Source organism: Nycticebus coucang, chromosome 9 (assembly GCF_027406575.1).
Source record: "Nycticebus coucang isolate mNycCou1 chromosome 9, mNycCou1.pri, whole genome shotgun sequence".
NCBI lineage: Eukaryota > Metazoa > Chordata > Mammalia > Primates > Lorisidae > Nycticebus > Nycticebus coucang.
In genome coordinates, this window is record NC_069788.1 from 93,402,241 (window position 1) to 93,419,835 (window position 17,595).

Sequence of the window (17,595 nt, forward strand, 5' to 3'; positions counted from 1 at the left end):
GGCTTTTAGTATAATCTGCTTGCTATACTAAGGGACAATATACTATTGTGTGCTTATATATTGCCTGTGTTCTTGATATTTGTTTTAAATCTATCTTTTACTTTTTTGTGAGACAGAGCCTCAAGTTGTTGACCTCGGTAGAGTGCTGTGGCATCACAGTTCACAGCAACCTCCAACTCCTGGGTTTAAGCGACTCTCTTGCCTCAATCTCCCAAGTTGCTGGGACTACAGGCGCCCACCACAACACCCAGCTATTTTTTGGTTGTAGTTGTCATTGTTGTTTGGCAGTCCCAGGCCGGATCTGAACCCGCCAGCTCAGGTGTATGTGGCTGACACCTTACCCGCTTGAGCTGTGTGTGCCAAGCCTATAAATCTATCTTGATGTCAGTGTAAAGTCTAGACTGGGCCATGTGCATTGATTTGTTCCCACTATAAAATGATGCATTAATAGTCAAGCTGTTAAGGACCGAAAGTAAAATGGTGGTTCCTAGGGCTGGAGGAAAGGGGAAAAGAAAAGTTGTTTTTCAATGGATGTACGGTTTGTTTTGCAAGATGAAAAAAAGTTCTAGGTATATGTTGCATAACAATGTGCATATAGTTAGTAATACTGAACTGTACACTTGAAAATGGTTAAGGTGGTAAATTTTATGTATTTTTGGCTACGATTTAAAAAATTTTCTAAGTGATAAAAAGTTAGCTCTGGCCCAAATGGCAGCTCACATCTATAATCCTGGCATGCTGGGAGGCTGAGATGGGGGGATCAATTGAGCTCAGGAGTTTGAGACCAGCCTGAGCAAGAGTGAAATGGGTCTCTAAAAACAATACAAAAATTAGCTGGATATGGTGGCACATGCTTATAGTCCCAGCTACCCGAGAGACTGAGGCAGGAGGATTGCTTGAGCCACCAGTTTGAGGTTGCAGTGAGGTATGATGATGGCACTGCACTCTATCTGGAGTGAAAAAGTGAGAGTCTGTCTCAAAAAAAAAAATAAATAAATAAAGTTAAACTTTGGTAAGACACTGAATAATTTATTCCTTAAATCTTTCTCTCTCTCTCTCTTTTTTTGTTTTTTGTGACAGAGCCTTACTCTGGGTAGAATGTCTTGATGTCAGCTCACAGCAACCTCAAACTACTGGTCTTGAGTGATTCTCTTGATGGAACTACAGGCACCTGCACCAATGCCTGGCTATTTTTTTTAGAGATGGGGTTGGTCTTGCTCAGGCTGGTCTTTAATTTGTGAGCTCAAGCACACAAATATACAAAAAATTTGAAAGAATTGTATGTAGAATACTCTCATACTCACTTTCTAGTGCATTTAACATTTTTTTTTTTTATTATTGTTGGAGATTCATTGAGGGTACAATAAGCCAGGTTACACTGATTGCAATTGTTAGGTAAAGTCCCTCTTGCAATCATGTCTTGCCCCCATAAAGTGTGACACACACCAAGGCCCCACCCACCTCCCTCATTCCCTCTTTCTGTTCCCCCCCCATAACCATAATTGTCATTAATTGTCCTCATATCAAAATTGAGTACATAGGATTCATGCTTCTCCATTCTTGTGATGCTTTACTAAGAATAATGTCTTCCACGTCCATCCAGGTTAATATGAAGGATGTAAAGTCTCCATTTTTTTTAATGGCTGAATAGTATTCCATGGTATACATATACCACAGCTTGTTAATCCATTCCTGGGTTGGTGGGCATTTAGGCTGTTTCCACATTTTGGCGATTGTAAATTGACCTGCACTAAACAGTCTAGTACAAGTGTCCTTATGATAAAAGGATTTTTTTCCTTCTGGGTAGATGCCCAGTAATGGGATTGCAGGATCAAATGGGAGGTCTAGCTTGAGTGCTTTGAGGTTTCTCCATACTTCCTTCCAGAAAGGTTGTACTAGTTGGCAGTCCCACCAGCAGTGTAAAAGTGTTCCCTTCTCTCCACATCCACGCCAGCATCTGCAGTTTTGAGATTTTGTGATGTGGGCCATTCTCACTGGGGTTAGATGATATCTCAGGGTTGTTTTGATTTGCATTTCTCTAATATATAGAGATGATGAACATTTTTTCACGTGTTTGTTAGCCATTCGTCTGTCGTCTTTAGCGAAAGTTCTATTCATGTCTCTTGCCCATTGATATATGGGATTGTTGGCTTTTTTCATGTGGATTAATTTGAGTTCTCTATAGATCCTAGTTATCAAGCTTTTGTCTGATTGAAAATATGCAAATATCCTTTCCCATTGTGTAGGTTGTCTCTTTGCTTTGGTTATTGTCTCCTTAGCTGTACAGAAGCTTTTCAGTTTAATGAAGTCCCATTTGTTTCTTTTTTATTTTATTTTTTTATTTTATTATTTTATTTATTTTTTTATTTTTTTGTAGAGACAGAGTCTCACTTTATGGCCCTCGGTAGAGTGCCATGGCCTCACACAGCTCACAGCAACCTCCAACTTCTGGGCTTAAGCGATTCTCTTGCCTCAGCCTCCCGAGTAGCTGGGACTACAGGCGCCCGCCACAATGCCCGGCTATTTTTTTGTTGTTGCAAACTTGGCCGGGGCTGGGCCTGAACCCGCCACCCTCCACACATGGGGCCAGCGCCCCACTCACTGAGCCACAGGCGCCGCCCTCCCATTTGTTTCTTTTTGTTGTTGTTGCAATTGCCATGGCAGTCTTCTTCATGAAGTCTTTCCCCAGGCCGGTATCTTCCAGTGTTTTTCCTATGCTTTCTTGAAGGATTTTTATTGTTTCATGCCTTAAATTTAAGTCCTTTATCCATCTTGAATCAATTTTTGTGAGGGGGGAAAGGTGTGGGTCCAGTTTCAGTCTTTCACATGTAGACATCCAGTTCTCCCAACACCATTTATTGAATAGGGAGTCTTTCCCCCAAGGTATGTGCTTGTTTGGTTTATCAAAGATTAGGTGGTTGTAAAATGTTAGTTTCATTTCTTGGTTTTCAATTTGATTCCAAGTGTCTATGTCTCTGTTTTTGTGCCAGTACCATGCTGTCTTAAGCACTATGGCTTTGTAGTACAGACTAAAATCTGGTATGCTGATGCCCCCAGCTTTATTTTTGTTACAGAGAACTGCCTTAGCTATACAGGGTTTTTTCCGGTTCCATACAAAAGGCAGAATCATTTTTTCCAAATCTTGAAAGTACGATGTTGGTATTTTGATAGGAATGGCATTGAATAGGTAGATTGCTTTGGGAAGTATAGACATTTTAACAATGTTGATTCTTCCCATCCATGAGCATGGTATGTTCTTCCATTTGTTAATATCCTCTGCTATTTCCTTTCTGAGGATTTCCTAGTTTTCTTTATAGAGGTCCTTCACCTCCTTCGTTAGGTATACTCCTAGGTATTTCATTTTCTTTGAAACTATGGTGAAGGGAGTTGTGTCCTTAATTAGCTTCTCATCTTGACTGTTACTGGTGTATACAAAGGCTACTGACTTGTGGACATTGATTTTATATCCTGAAACATTACTGTATTTTTTGATGACTTCTAGGAGTCTTGTGGTTGAGTCTTTGGGGTTCTCCAAGTATAAGATCATGTCGTCAGCAAAGAGGGAGAGTTTGACCTCCTCTGCTCCCATTTGGATTCCCTTTATTTCCTCGTCTTGCCTAATTGTATTGGCTAGAACTTCCAGCACTATGTTGAATAGTAAAGGTGACAGAGGACAACCTTGTCTGGTTCGAGTTCTAAGAGGAAAAGCTTTCAGTTTTACTCCATTCAGTAAAATATTGGCTGTGGGTTTGTCATAGATAGCTTCAATCAGTTTTAGAAATGTGCCACCTATGCCAATACTCTTCAGTGTTCTAATTAGAAAAGGATGCTGGATTTTATCAAATGCTTTTTCTGCATCTATTGAGAGGATCATGTGATCTTTATTTTTGCCTCTGTTAATATGGTGGATAACGTTTATGGACTTGTGTATGTTAAACCGGCCTTGCATCCCTGGGATGAAGCCTACTTGATCATGATGAATGACTTTTTTGATGATAAGCTGTAATCTATTGGCTAGGATTTTGTTGAGAATTTTTGCATCTATATTCATGAGTGAGATTGGTCTGAAATTCTCCTTTTTGTTTGGGTCTTTTCCTGGTTTTGGTATCGGGTTGATGTTTGCTTCATAGAATGTGTTGGGGAAGATTCCTTCTTCCTCAATTTTTTGGAATAATTTCTGCAGTACAGGAATAAGCTCTTCCTTGAAGGTTTGATAGAATTCTGGAGTGAAGCCATCTGGACCAGGGCATTTTTCGGTTGGAAGCTTTTTTATTGTTTCTTTGATCTCAGTGCTTGAAATTGATCTGTTCAGGAGCTCTATTTCTTCCTGGCTGAGTCTAGGGAGAGGGTGTGTTTCCAAATATTGATCCATTTCCTTCACATTGTCAAATTTCTGGGCATAGAGTTTGTGGTAGTATTCAGAGATGATCTCTTGTATCTCTGTGGGATCAGTTGTTATTTCACCTTTATCATTTCTGATTGAGGTTACTAGAGATTTTACTTTTCTATTCCTCATTAGTCTGGCCAATGGTTTATCTATTTTATTGATTTTTTCAAAAAACCAACTCTTTGTTTCATTAATTTTCTGAATGATTCTTTTGTTTTCAATTTCATTGATCTCTGATTTGATTTTGGATATTTCTTTCCTTCTACTGAGTTTAGGCTTAGATTGTTCTTCTTTTTCCAATTCCATAAGATCTCTTGTGAGATTGTTGATGTGTTCTCTTTCTGTTTTTCGAATGTAGGCATCTAAAGCGATGAATTTTCCTCTCAAAACTGCTTTTGCAGTATCCCACAGGTTTTGGTAGCTTGTGTCTTCATTGTTGTTATGCTCAAGGAAGTTAATGATCTCCTGTTTTATTTCCTCCTGCACCCATCTGTTATTCAACAGAAGATTGTTTAATTTCCATGCCTTTGGGTGGGGTCGAGCATTTTTGTTAGAGTTGAGTTCCACCTTTAGTGCCTTATGGTCTGAGAAGATACAAGGTAAAATTTCAATTCTTTTGATTCTGTTGATATTTGTTTTGTGTCCCAGGATATGCTCAATTTTGGAGAATGTTCCATGGGGTGATGAGAAGAATGTATATTCTTTATCTTTGGGGTGGAGTGTTCTATATGCGTCTATCAAGCACAGTTGTTCTAGGGTCTCATTTAAGTCTCTTATATCCTTGTTTAATTTCTGTTTACAGGATCTGTCCAGCTCTGTAAGAGGAGTGTTAAGGTCCCCTGTTATTATGGTATTATCAGATATCATATTGCTCAGACTGAGTAAGGTCTGTTTCAAGAATCTGGGAGCATTTAAATTGGGTGCATAGATATTTAGAATTGAAATGTCTTCTTGTTGTATTTTTCCCTTGACCAATATAAAGTGACCATGTTTGTCTTTTTTGACTTTAGTTGCTTTAAATCCACATGTATCTGAAAAGAAGATTGCAAGTCCTCTTTTCTTCTGAATTCCATTTGCCTGAAAAATTGTCTTCCAACCCTTGACTCGGAGCTTTAATTTGTCTTTTGAAGCCAGGTGTGTTTCTTGCAGACAGCAAATGGATGGCTTGTGTTTTTTAATCCAGTCAACCAATCTATGTCTCTTCAGTGGGGAATTCAAGCCATTAACATTTATTGAGATAATTGATAAGTGTGGTAGTATTCTATTTATCTTATTTTGTGAGAGTCCATTGCTTAGTTTTATCTTTTGCATCAGTGTGGAGGTTAGGTTCTGTCCTTTAATTTCTGAGTTCTAACTTTGCTGCTGATCCATTTTGGTGGTCAGTGTGCAGAACAGGTTGAAGTATTTCCTGTAGAGCTGGTCTTGTTGTGGCGAATTTCCTCAATGTTTGTATATCCGTAAATGATTTGATTTCTCCATCAATTTTGAAGCTTAGCTTAGCAGGGTACAGAATTCTGGGCTGGAAATTGTTCTGTTTAAGTAGATTAAAGGTAGATGACCGTTGTCTTCTTGCTTGGAAAGTTTCATTAGAGAAGTCTGCGGTCACTCTGATGGATTTGCCCCTGTAGGTCAACTGGCGCTTACTCCTGGCAGCTTGCAGAATCTTTTCTTTTGTCTTGACTTTGGACAGGTTCATCACAATCTGTCTTGGAGAAGCTCGGTTAGAGTTGAGGCGACCTGGGGTCCGACATCCCTCTGAAAGCAGTGTGTCAGAATCTTTGGTGATATTTGGGAAATTTTCTTTTATAATATTCTCTAGTATGGCTTCCATTCCTCTGGGGCATTCTTCTTCCCGTTCTGGAATTCGTATAACTCGTATGTTGGAACGCTTCATAAAGTCCCATAATTCTGACAGTGAACGTTCTGCTTTCTCTCTCTTCTGCCTCTTTTACTATCTGAGTTATCTCAAGAACTTTGTCTTCTACCTCTGAAATTCTTTCTTCTGCATGGTCTAACCTGTTGCTGATACTTTCCATTGCATCTTTAAGTTCCCTGATTGACTGTTTCAGTTCCTTCAGCTCTGCTATATCCTTTTTATATTCTTCATATCGTTCATCTCTGATTTGATTCTGTTTTTGGATTTCCTTTTGGTTATTTTCCACTTTATTAGCAGTTTCCTTCATTGTTTCCATCATTTCTTTCATTGTTTTCAACATGTGTATTCTAAATTCCCTTTCTGTCATTCCTAACATTTCTGTATAGGTGGAATCCTCTGCAGTAGCTACCTCATGGTCCCTTGGCGGGGTTGTTCTGGACTGGTTCTTCATGTTGCCTGGAGTTTTCTGCTGATTCTTCCTCATGGGTGATTTCTTTTATCTGTGTCCTTGCCCTAACTTTCCTTTCACTTCCTCTTGCTCTTTAAGTTCTCGTGCCTGTGGACTAAGGGTTACAGGACCAGAAGGGTGAGAAGGTATAAGAGCAAAAAAGGGATGAAAGAAAGGAGGACCGAGTGATAAGAAAAAAAAAAGAAAAGAAAAATAGAGAAAGGAGAGGGGGTGGGTAAAAGGAATATTGACAAAAAGAAGAGAGGCACAGAAAGAGGGAGAGAGAGCAATATAGGTGTACAGTAGGGTACTTTGATACAACCTTAAAAAAAAAAAAACACCTTCTGGGGGTGCCCAGTTGGGTGGTTCCCTTTAGGTCAGCAGCTCTTTGCTAACCTGATCAGACACAGTACCCCACCTCCACCAAGTAGAGAGGAAAGACAAAAATGCTATAAATCAAACCAAAACAAACAAACAGAAAACTTTACGGGATAAAATTGGCTGGAAAAACCAAATAATAGCGGTAGAAACACTAACAAAAATGAAGTTCTAATTATTGAAATAGGCAGCAATGGGAAATTATAATTAAACTAGAAAAATTGAGAAAGTAAAAGATCTGTATGGAAAAGGTTGAACTTAAAAAACAAAACAACAATCAACAACGTCAAAATAAACAAAAAAAAAAAAACAACCAAACCAAAAAAAAAGAAAAAGAACACAACCAAAACCAAAGCAGTATGTATATGTTATTGAATATTGTCTGGGCAACACGTGGTCTTCTGGGGTATGAGATGTTAATCACAATTCTGATACGACTGGAGGCTGCTAGTTTCTCAAACCCCAGCAGGTAGACACCCTAAATCTCTCTTCAGCCCACTTAAAAGGCACTTTGAACTTGTTCACTTACTGAGCAGAAGCTTTCTCAGGGAAGTGCTTGTCGCTGGAATCACTGCTGAAGTGGCTATCCACTTACCCTGTGTGTCAAAGCTGGTCTCCCTCTGCCCCTAGCGTTAGGGCTGCAAAGCAGCTCAGACCCCGCCCTTAGGCTACTTGGTTGCTGGGTTACCAGTTCCCACCCAATTCTAGCTCTGCGACCCTGAGGGCGGAGCTTGCTGGGGCAGATCCCTCACAGCGTCTGCCTGTGACCCAGAGCCAAACACTATTAGCTCTGTCTGGCTCAGCGGCTCAGACTGCGGCCCTAGACAAAGGCCAAAGTTCTCCGCACTCCCGCTCAGGCTCTCCCCAAAGCAGTTCATCTGAGTGCCAAGTCCAAAGACACCAAAACAGTTCACAGGTAAGGCCTTTCTGGTTTGCGGTCTCGCTGCTACTGAACTTACAGTTGCAGGCGGGTTTAGACGGATTGAACACACGTGATCACTTGCCGGTTTTCCACTGTTTTAGTCCTCCTCTTGGGGTCCAGAAGTCTCTCACTGACTCCTTGTATCCTCTCAGGGGTGATGATAGGCAGATCCCACCATCCAGAGATGCCTGGAGTCCTATATCCCCAGACTCACGGTACCCAGATGCAGGGAAGCTGTTACTTGGCTGCCATCTTGCTCCGCCTCCTATTTATTTTTTTTTTTTAAGAGACAGGGTCTTGTTCAGTCACCCAGACTATAGTGCAATGATGTGATCATAGCTCAGTGAAGGCTTCAAACTTCTGGGCTCAGCAGGTCCTCTTGCCTCAGCCTCCTGAGTAGCTGGAACTACTGGTGTACCACGATGCCTAGCTAATTTTTAAATTTTTTAGAGGGGTCACACTATGCTGCCCAGGCTATTCTTGAATTCCTGGCCTCAGGCGATCTTCCTTTCTCAGCTTCCCAAAATTCTGGGGTTAGAGGCTTGTGCCACTACACCTGGCCCGCTGCACTTGTCTTTTATTTCACTTACAATAGTGTCCTCAAGGTTCATCCATTTAGTAGTATGTGACATTGTCTTCTTTTATAAGGCTGAGTAATATTCCACTGTATGTATATACTACATTTTGTTTAACCATTCTTCTATCAGTGGGCATTTTGGTTGCTTCCATTTCTTGGCTATTGTGAATAGTGCTGCTATGAACATGAGTGTGCAAATATCTCTTCAAGATCCTGCTTTCGATTTTTTGGATATATACCCAGAAGCAGAACTCTCATATCATAGTTACCATAGTTCTATTTTTAATTTTTCAAGGAACCACCATACTGTTTTCCATAGTGGTTGTACCATTTTATAATCCTACCAGCAGTGTGGATCAAGAACAAGAGTTCTGATTCAAAGTGGTGTGATTTTATCTTGCTTTTATTTGACAACTAATTGATGTTGAATACTTGTTTATATGTTTCTTGTTCATTTAGATCTTCATTATTATAAGCTGTCTGTTCTGGTCTTTTGTCAATTTTTCCAATGGCTTGTCTGGAAAAGTTCTTTATACATTCTATATATGAGCTCTTTATTGGTTATATTTACCCTAAATATCTTCTATGGTTTCCAACAGGACTTCACCCTTATCTGCAGTCTCTTCCGGCTCAGGCAAGGAGGGCTGCTGCGGCAGTGGTGGCTGGTACTGATTCTGCTTCTTTCATTTTGGCATCATGGCAGCCAATATCTAGTTCTTAAATTCTAAAAAAAGTTTTATGTATTATATAACATAAAAGTGCACAAAACATAGCTGTACCATTCAGCAAATAATTGTAAAGTAGGTCTTGATTTAACTATCCAAGTCCAGAAATACAGTGTTGCTAGAGCCTCAGAAGCCCCAGGAGCCTCCTTCTCTTGCTGATCCCCTTCATTATTTCTTTCCTTCTCTTTCTTTTTCAGCTAATTTAACAGGACATGCAGAGAAGGTGGGGATTGAGAATTTTGAGCTCTTGAAGGTCCTAGGAACTGGAGGTAAGTCAGTTTTTTTAAGGGAATAGAAAGGTACTGGTTATTCCTATGACAAAGATTGATAGCCTTAATACAGAAATTAATTAAAATTCTTAAAAGCACAAGGAATCCAATTGGAGAACTTTTAAAGGAGATGAACAGACCATTCATAGCAGGTAAAAATTGAAAGAATTGGCAAGTATTTAGGGAAATCAATCTTTTTTACCTTGCTATTGGGAATGTAAATTAATTCAACCTTTACATGGGACACAATATTCAAAAAATGACTAATATTTATAGAGTGTGTGCCAAGTGCTCTGTGAAGTGCTTTGTATTGATTGACTTATTTAATCTTTACTCAAGCTATTGATACTCAATGTATACAATTTGTAATAATGAAAAACCTAAGACCATTAGAAACTCAGCAATAGGAGTGTGGGTTAAATGGAATATGGACCTGTGTGTTCTGTAATCTGTATAATAGGATTGAAATTATCAATATTTACTAGCATTTTGGAAATAATCTATATTTACTAGTATCTTTTAAAAATTTTTTTATTTCAATATTTTAAAGGGGTACAAATATTTTTGGTTACATGGATTGCTTTTGTAATACTCAAGTTGTGGTTATAGGTGTGCACATCACCCAGATAGTGTTGTTCTGCAGAAAAGAATGTATAGTATACCATTTCCATGTAAATATAAATAAATGTCCACATGTATACATAAATACATGTTTGAAAAAATTTCTGATATTTACACCAAAATAGTAACAGTGGTGACCCCTGGGGTGGTTGGGATTTTAGATGATCTTGACTTTCTGCTCTACTTTCCTGTGCCTTCTGAACTTTTACTACCATTGCTCTGGCTGCTCAGGAGTCAGCGCTGGCCTCAGGGCATTTGACCATGGAGTTGTAGGCATCCCGTCACTTAGAACAGCCCCAGGTTTTGTGTAATGCTTTGCTGTCACTATTCTGAAATTCTTAATAATTCATGAACAGGGCACCCCATATTTTCATTTTGCACTGGGCCCTTACCAGGTGTGTACCTTTCTTCTTCAACTCTCCCCCCAGAGTGTGTTGCTCTGCAGTAACTACTGTTGTAAGAACTAGCTACTCATGTTTTCCATTAAAGTCATTAAAATCAAGGGGGATTTTAACTGATTTTTTTCCACCACCAGGAGCCCTAAGGCTCTTTTCTTGGAAGGGGAGGCAGAGCCTCAGAAGACAGACTATTTTTCTTCTCCACTACAGTTTAGCTTCATGCTCTCAGGGGCTTCTGTACTTTCTTAGAGCCCCAGCCCCTGACTAGATAGATTGTACCTGTCCATGTCGAGGTATCTGTCCATACCTTCCAAAATGCCAAACCTTTCAGCAAGAGAAAAAGCCTTTCTCCTAGCTTTCCTAATCAGTCCCAGCCACTGCCCTCGCCTCAGGCATGTGTGTCCGTTCACATGTGTAAGTTGGCTTTAGGTCGTTCAGTAGTGAGCTTTCATGCCTAGGGCCTGGCCATGCTAGATCTCCTAATCTCCATGAGTAGTGTAGCATGTCATGTAGACTCAGCCTTTGACATTAACCAACGAATAATTTATTCCCATCAACTAAGCATTTTATTGTCAGAATTTGGTGTAATTGTCAGGGGATTTTATTGTGCATTTTAACCTTCAGATCATTTGTAAAGATGTCTTTTTTTTTTTTTTAAATTAGCTCTGGAAAAGCAAGCATTCAATGTACTCAATACTAATATGAAGCCAATAGATGATCTAATACATGCCTACATAAGAGAAAAACTTGATCCATTTCAAGTTTTGGGGAGGGGCCATGAGATGGGGATGGGGGGGAGAACTGATGGGAGGGGATGGGTGTGCTCCCACTTAATGGGCACAATGTAGGGGAATATGGCACACCTCTTGGGTGTGGGGCATAACTATGAGAGAAACTCTACCTAACAAATGCAAACATTATAACTTAGTTTTTTATACCTTCCCATTAAACCAGAAAATTTAAAAATCATAAAAAAATAAAAAATAAACTAGCTCCAGCCTATCCTATCCCTAAGAAGTTATGCTTTTGAAATATCAAAATAATGTCTTTTAATCCTACCTTTGTTTCCCATTTCCAAGACAGTATCTACTCAAAGGGGACAGAGGGTCACAGTTTTGTGGTAACTTAGTTCCCTTGAAAATAGTGTTTGTGGCTTGGTGCCTGTGCACAGTGGTTACAGCGCCAGCCACATGAACCGAGAGTGGTGGGTTTGAACCCAGCCCGGGCCTTCCAAACAACAATGACAACTGCAACAAAAAATAGCCGGGCGTTGTGGCGGGTGCTTGTAGTCCCAGCTACTTGGGAGGCTGAGGCAAGAGAATCACTTAAGCCCAAGAGTTTGAGGTTGTTGTGAGCTGTGACACCATGGCACTCTACCCAAGGTGACATAGTGAGACTCTGCCTCAAGAAAAAAAGAAAATAGTGTTTGTGACATCTGTTCAAAAGATTTTTAAGGTCAGTTTATATTATAAATTGTTTTTATATTATCTGTTTTATCTGCATTTTTTTTGTTTTGGTAATAGCTTTATTGAGATCATATACCATATTGTTCACCCATATAAAGTGTACAGTTCAGTGGTTTTAGTGTAGTCACAAGTTGTGCTGCTAATCACAGTAAATTTTCTAACATTTCCTTTACCCCCAATAGGAATGCTGAACCCTCTAGCTATTGTTTCCCAATTTGAGGAAAATTATGCAGAGTATGAAATAGAGAAAAAAGAAATGGGATGTATACTTAAGAGAGATTAAGACATAGAAAATACAGAAGACAAGCTAATAGAATGGGCAGAGGCACTACTCAACGGCATAATAGTTGAGAATTTACTAGAATTAATTAAACATGAATTTGCAGATACTGGAAACAGCAAATCCAGGAAGACAAGTAAAAAGAAATTTTATGTAGATTCATCAGAGAGAAATAAATAAACAAAAGAGATGGATAGATACCTGAAAGTATCTAGAGAGAAAAGACTTATTTATAAGGGAACAATGACTAGATAAACATATAATTTTTCAGTAGTTAACAATGGAAATGTAGTGGTGTGGTACTATCTTCAGAATGCCCAGAGACAGTAACTGTTAGTCAGGAATTGTATACCCAGCAAAACTGCTTCCAGAAGTGTAGGCAAAATAGACATTTTTTTTGGTTGTTGTTGTTTAGCAGGCCCTGGCCAGGTTCAAACTCACCACCCCCGGTGCAGGGGGTCGGCGCTGTAACCATTGAGCTACAGGCACCCAGCCCAAGATAGACATTATTGAGATAATGCAAAAGCTGAGTGTGTTTTCTCCCAGTAGGTTCTTAATAAAAGACTTTCTAAAGGTTGTAATTTTAGGAAGGAAAATGATCCTTGGAGAATTTTTGAGATACAAAAAGAATTGGTGAATAAACGAAGTCTAAATGGTACTGTATACAGTTGTAATCGTGATATCTTGTGTGTGGTTAAGAAAAGAAAACTGAAAAATTGGATAAAATAGCGTGTAATTTGGGAAGTCATAGGAGTTATAGTATTCTGAAGTAGTGTTCTTCAAAGTTTAACAAGTGTAGGAATCTTGAAATATGTACATTCTTAAATTGATTGAAAGAGGAATCATAAAGGAATTGGTAAGTAAAAATCTTCCCACTAGGAAGATACTTGGTACAGATTTAAGAATGAGTTCTTCCACACATTCAAGGCATAGATAATTTTAATCTACCACAGACTCTTTTAGAGAATAGAAAAAATATTATTTTCTCCAAGTGATTGTATAAGGCTAGTATAGCTTTGATTCCACTTGGACAGTATGAAGAAGGAAAATTATTAGCTTGTTTCGTGTGTGTGAAATTTTTAATATCAGTTTGATAAAATCAAACCTTGTAACTGTTTGATTAATACTTAATACTTTGACTGTTATCTACCCCAGTTTGAGTGGTTTAATCACGAGCCTGTAAGACAGTTCTGCAGTTTTACGTTTTCGTTTCATGCTGTTCACTGTCCTATGGGTCTATCCTCAGCCATGGATGCTGCCTTCCCTTTTTGTCAGCTATCAGTATAGTGCATTTATGAGAAGATGGAATAACTAAAAAATGTCATTGTAGGTATTTCTGCATTTAAAAAAATCACAGTTTCACAGTTTTGATGACTAAATGGAGTAGGTGGAAACTTTTATTATGAATATAATAAAATCTCAATTTTTATTCAAAAATTTCACCACTAATCTTTCAGTTTCATTACCTTTTTAAGATAATTTTTCCATCACTACTTAGAATAATAGAAAAGCCTCATCATATGTCTTTCTGTGTCATGTAAGGTTTTCTTTGAAAATGAAACTGAAAACTCTTTTGATGAATTAATTTTTATATATTTAAACTAGAAAAAATGCTATTCAAATATCTTAAAGACTTTGTGGAATATTTAAATATGGGAGACTTATTCTTATTTATTTATTAAATACATATCCATAAAAATTCTCTTTTCTTAGAATATTGATTTCTCTTTTGAACAATCTTGTTTACTTTGGTCTATTGCTAATTTATTCATCGGCTTCCTAAGGTAGAAACTTCAAAATAATTTTTGATTCCTCTCTATTTTGGCCTCTTCATTTCTAGTTTCTTAGAAAATTCTATAATTTTTTTCTTCAAAATAATCCATGAATTTACCTTTTTTGTTCTAGGGGCCATGACTTATTTTATCTTACATATAGATTTTTACAAGGGATGTCTTCACTATAGTCTGCCTTTCTGTAGGCACTCTCTTCCATTTTATGCATTTTAATATTATATTCTGTTATAAATAATATGTGGCCTTGTTAAAATTCAACAGTATTGTGCAGTTCTGTTTAAGAACATATAGTGTCTTTTCCCTGGTTAATTATTCAAGTCCAAATTTTTGCTTTGCTTTCTGTCTCCTGTCTTTTTTCCCCCAAGTGACCGTGATGTTCTACCTACTTTCGAGTCTGGTATATTTTCTTTTGCTCCGCTACAATTATGTGTGCTTTCCCACCTTCTGAAGCCCTGCCCTGTCTCGTCCCCCCGCCTGTAGTGCTCGGCTTCTTTCCCAACTGTCCTGCCCACTTTGCTTCATTCTGTTGACTGTTTGCTCTGAGAGCCCTTCCTAGAGAACGTGGCACTGAGTTGTTCTTGGGATTTTCCTTCACATCTGCTGTCTTTCTCTTAGTTGTAGGCTTTTAAGATCATCTGTCTCTGTTTCGCCAGCCCTTTTGGCCTGCCCCTTCCCGTGCCAGGACGAGGTATAATAACGATCTAACAAGTGTATCATTTATGCTCTTGTCTCTAGCATTATACTGCAGGTTGATACTCCAAAGTTCAGGAGAGATCTGGGGTTCTTCTTTTAGCATTGTTTTATTTCATGACAAAATTTTAGATTATTTGTGGGAATAATGATTCTATTTTTATTTTTAAAAATTTCTTTTCTGCTGCCCTCCTTTTGACAATTTCGCTTTCTTTGAGGTATCTGCCCAAATAAGAGAAGAAAGTCTTTAAATGTATCTATTTGTGTATATTATTAGTAATTCTGACAATGAAGTAGAACCTGGAAGTCTCAAAGTACTTTATCATTCTTTGAATTTTCTTTTTTCCTCATACATGGCCATATTACTTTGGAAATCTGATGTGGTCTTGTCTTACCATGACAGAAAAGAAAAGAAAAATTTTGCCGTGTTTTCCGTGTAACTGTAGAGGGCATAACCAAGTTGATTTACTCTTCTGATTTTGGTGCTTTCACACGTATGGAGTACTTGGGTGTCAAGAATGACTTAGAAGACTCAGGTTTGAATTTTGACACCATCATTGCTTTACCTGAAATCCTTTAGCAACTCAGAACTTTGAGTACAGGTCCCTTTTGGCATAAGTTAATAATCCCTGTCTCACAATGTTGTTATAAAATTAATAAGGTAATAGATATGAATTGCCAGTTTCTAAATAACTATTAGTTGGTTATTTATTGAATAGGGAGTGCCATTGTAAAGCTGTAACTAAATAGGAGAAAACATAATTAGGACTTAACTCATAAGGAGAGATTATTAGTTATCTTACGTAATCACTCACTTTGTTAGTATCTCTGGGAGTAATTTCAACTAGAATAGTATTTCTAATAATAGACGTTTAACAAATGAAAATATATCTCATAAGTAAAACGTTGGTAGTTGGAATTTTGTTGGCACTTATTTGTATATTACCTCAAAAATAATATATCAAATGAAAAGATTATACTTCTTATTTTTCTTAACTGTTCAAACATCTTAGGTTCTGAACAACCTTAATGTATTGTGGGTCAGCAGTCTTATACTAAGATATACATAATAAGAGTAATAAAATTTTTAGATTGCCTCGTACATAGTAAATGCTATATAAATTTTTGCTATTATTTTGTAAGGTAAAAAGGGACAGTAGCTCAGGTTCTAAAAAAGCTAATACTATGCATTATCATGCTCTCAGATTAGCTTGAAACATAAGTAAATGTCATTCCTGTTTTTTCTCTCTTTTTTTTGAGACAGAGTCTTCCTTTGTCACCCTTTGTAGAGTGCTTGGTGTCATAGCTCACAGCAAACCTCAAATTCTTGGGCTCAGGTGATCCTCTTGCTTCAGCCTTCCAAGTAGCTGGGACTATAGGCGCCCTCCCTAACATCTGGCTGGTTTCTCTACTTTTGGTAGAGACAAGGTTTCGCTCTTACTCAGACTGGTCTCTAATTTGTGAGCTCAAGCAATCTACCTGCCACAGCCTCCCAAATGCTAGGATTACAGGCATCTTATTTCTTTTTGAGACAGAGCTTCAAGCTGTTGCCCTGGGTATAGTGCCATGGCATCACAGCTCACAGCAACCTCCAACTCCTGGGTTCAAGCGATTCTCCTGCCTCCGCCTCCCAGGTAGCTGGGACTACAGGCACCCGCCACAACGCCCGGCTATTTTTTTTTTTTTTTTTTTTTTTGGTTGCAGCCATCATTGTTGTTTGGTAGGGCTGGGCTGGATTCGAACCCGCCAGCTCAAGTGTGTGTGGCTGACGCCTTAGCCGCTTGAGCCACAGGCACCGCGCCCAAATCTTATTTCTTAATGAATATTTTGTTGTAAAGCCTAATATATGTCCCACAACAGGGAATCAACCACCATCCAACGTCTTCCTAGTTTCAGGCGGGTCCTTGCTAATCCATTTCCACACCACAGCCAGAATGATCTTTCTGAAATACAAATTTGATCATGTCACTTTTCTACTTAAAACCTTTTGGTTCATTTTCATTGCTCTTAGGATTCATTTATTCACATGTATTTATTGAGAGGCAGGCATTGTTCTGGATGCTTGGGTGGAGTAGCATGTATTTAAAAATATATATTACATATAACCTGAAAAATTGAATAATACAGATATACTATTGAATATTTCTGGGTTCATGAAACCTCAGAGTGAGTGCTGGCAATGTATAGAAGTCCGAGTGCCTTTCGTGCACCTGTGTCTAGTGAGCGATAACCATTTGTGCCTACCTTGGTCCTCAGTACCCTCTTAAGAAGTTCACTTTTTCCTTATCATGTAGATTTCTTATCTTGTTTCTTTTTTGGTCATCTAACCAGTAGCAGATCTCTTAAGTTGTGTTGTAGAAATACTGATTTATTTAGTAGAGACTATCTTTGGGCTGCGTACCCCAGCCGTAAGTGCCATGTTGAAAGGTAATTTGTGATATTCCTTTACCCATTGGTCCCAGACTGTATGAAAATCTCCCTAACAAAATAGTCTTGTTTTCTTAAGTCTTTTTTATTAAGTAAGATATACTTCTATTTTTCCTGGGTAATTTGCCACTAGAGGGTGCTGGACGTTTCACTGGACAACTTAAAGACTGCTACTTTTTGTGTGACAAGAGAAAGGAAAGAAACTTTGCTTGAGTCATGTAAAGGTTGATTTTAAAAGTATGATGACTTAGTCATCATTGTCACTTTATTCTTTTAAGTGTTTGGAAAGTATCCCTATTAAAATAGTACCATTAAAAGCATTTATCCATTAAATTGTC

The 17,595-nt window shown here is 38.3% G+C and overlaps 1 protein-coding gene across 3 annotated transcripts in view; it reads left to right on the forward strand.

The window, feature by feature from the left end:
- Window positions 1-17,595, forward strand: part of RPS6KA5 (ribosomal protein S6 kinase A5) — a 208,092-nt gene that overhangs the window by 77,776 nt on the left and 112,721 nt on the right. For all 3 annotated transcript variants that reach the window (XM_053603096.1, XM_053603097.1, XM_053603100.1), the window contains exon 2: window positions 9,511-9,582. In XM_053603096.1, the coding sequence (XP_053459071.1) occupies window positions 9,511-9,582 (72 nt within the window). The remainder of the gene's footprint in view (window positions 1-9,510; window positions 9,583-17,595) is intronic.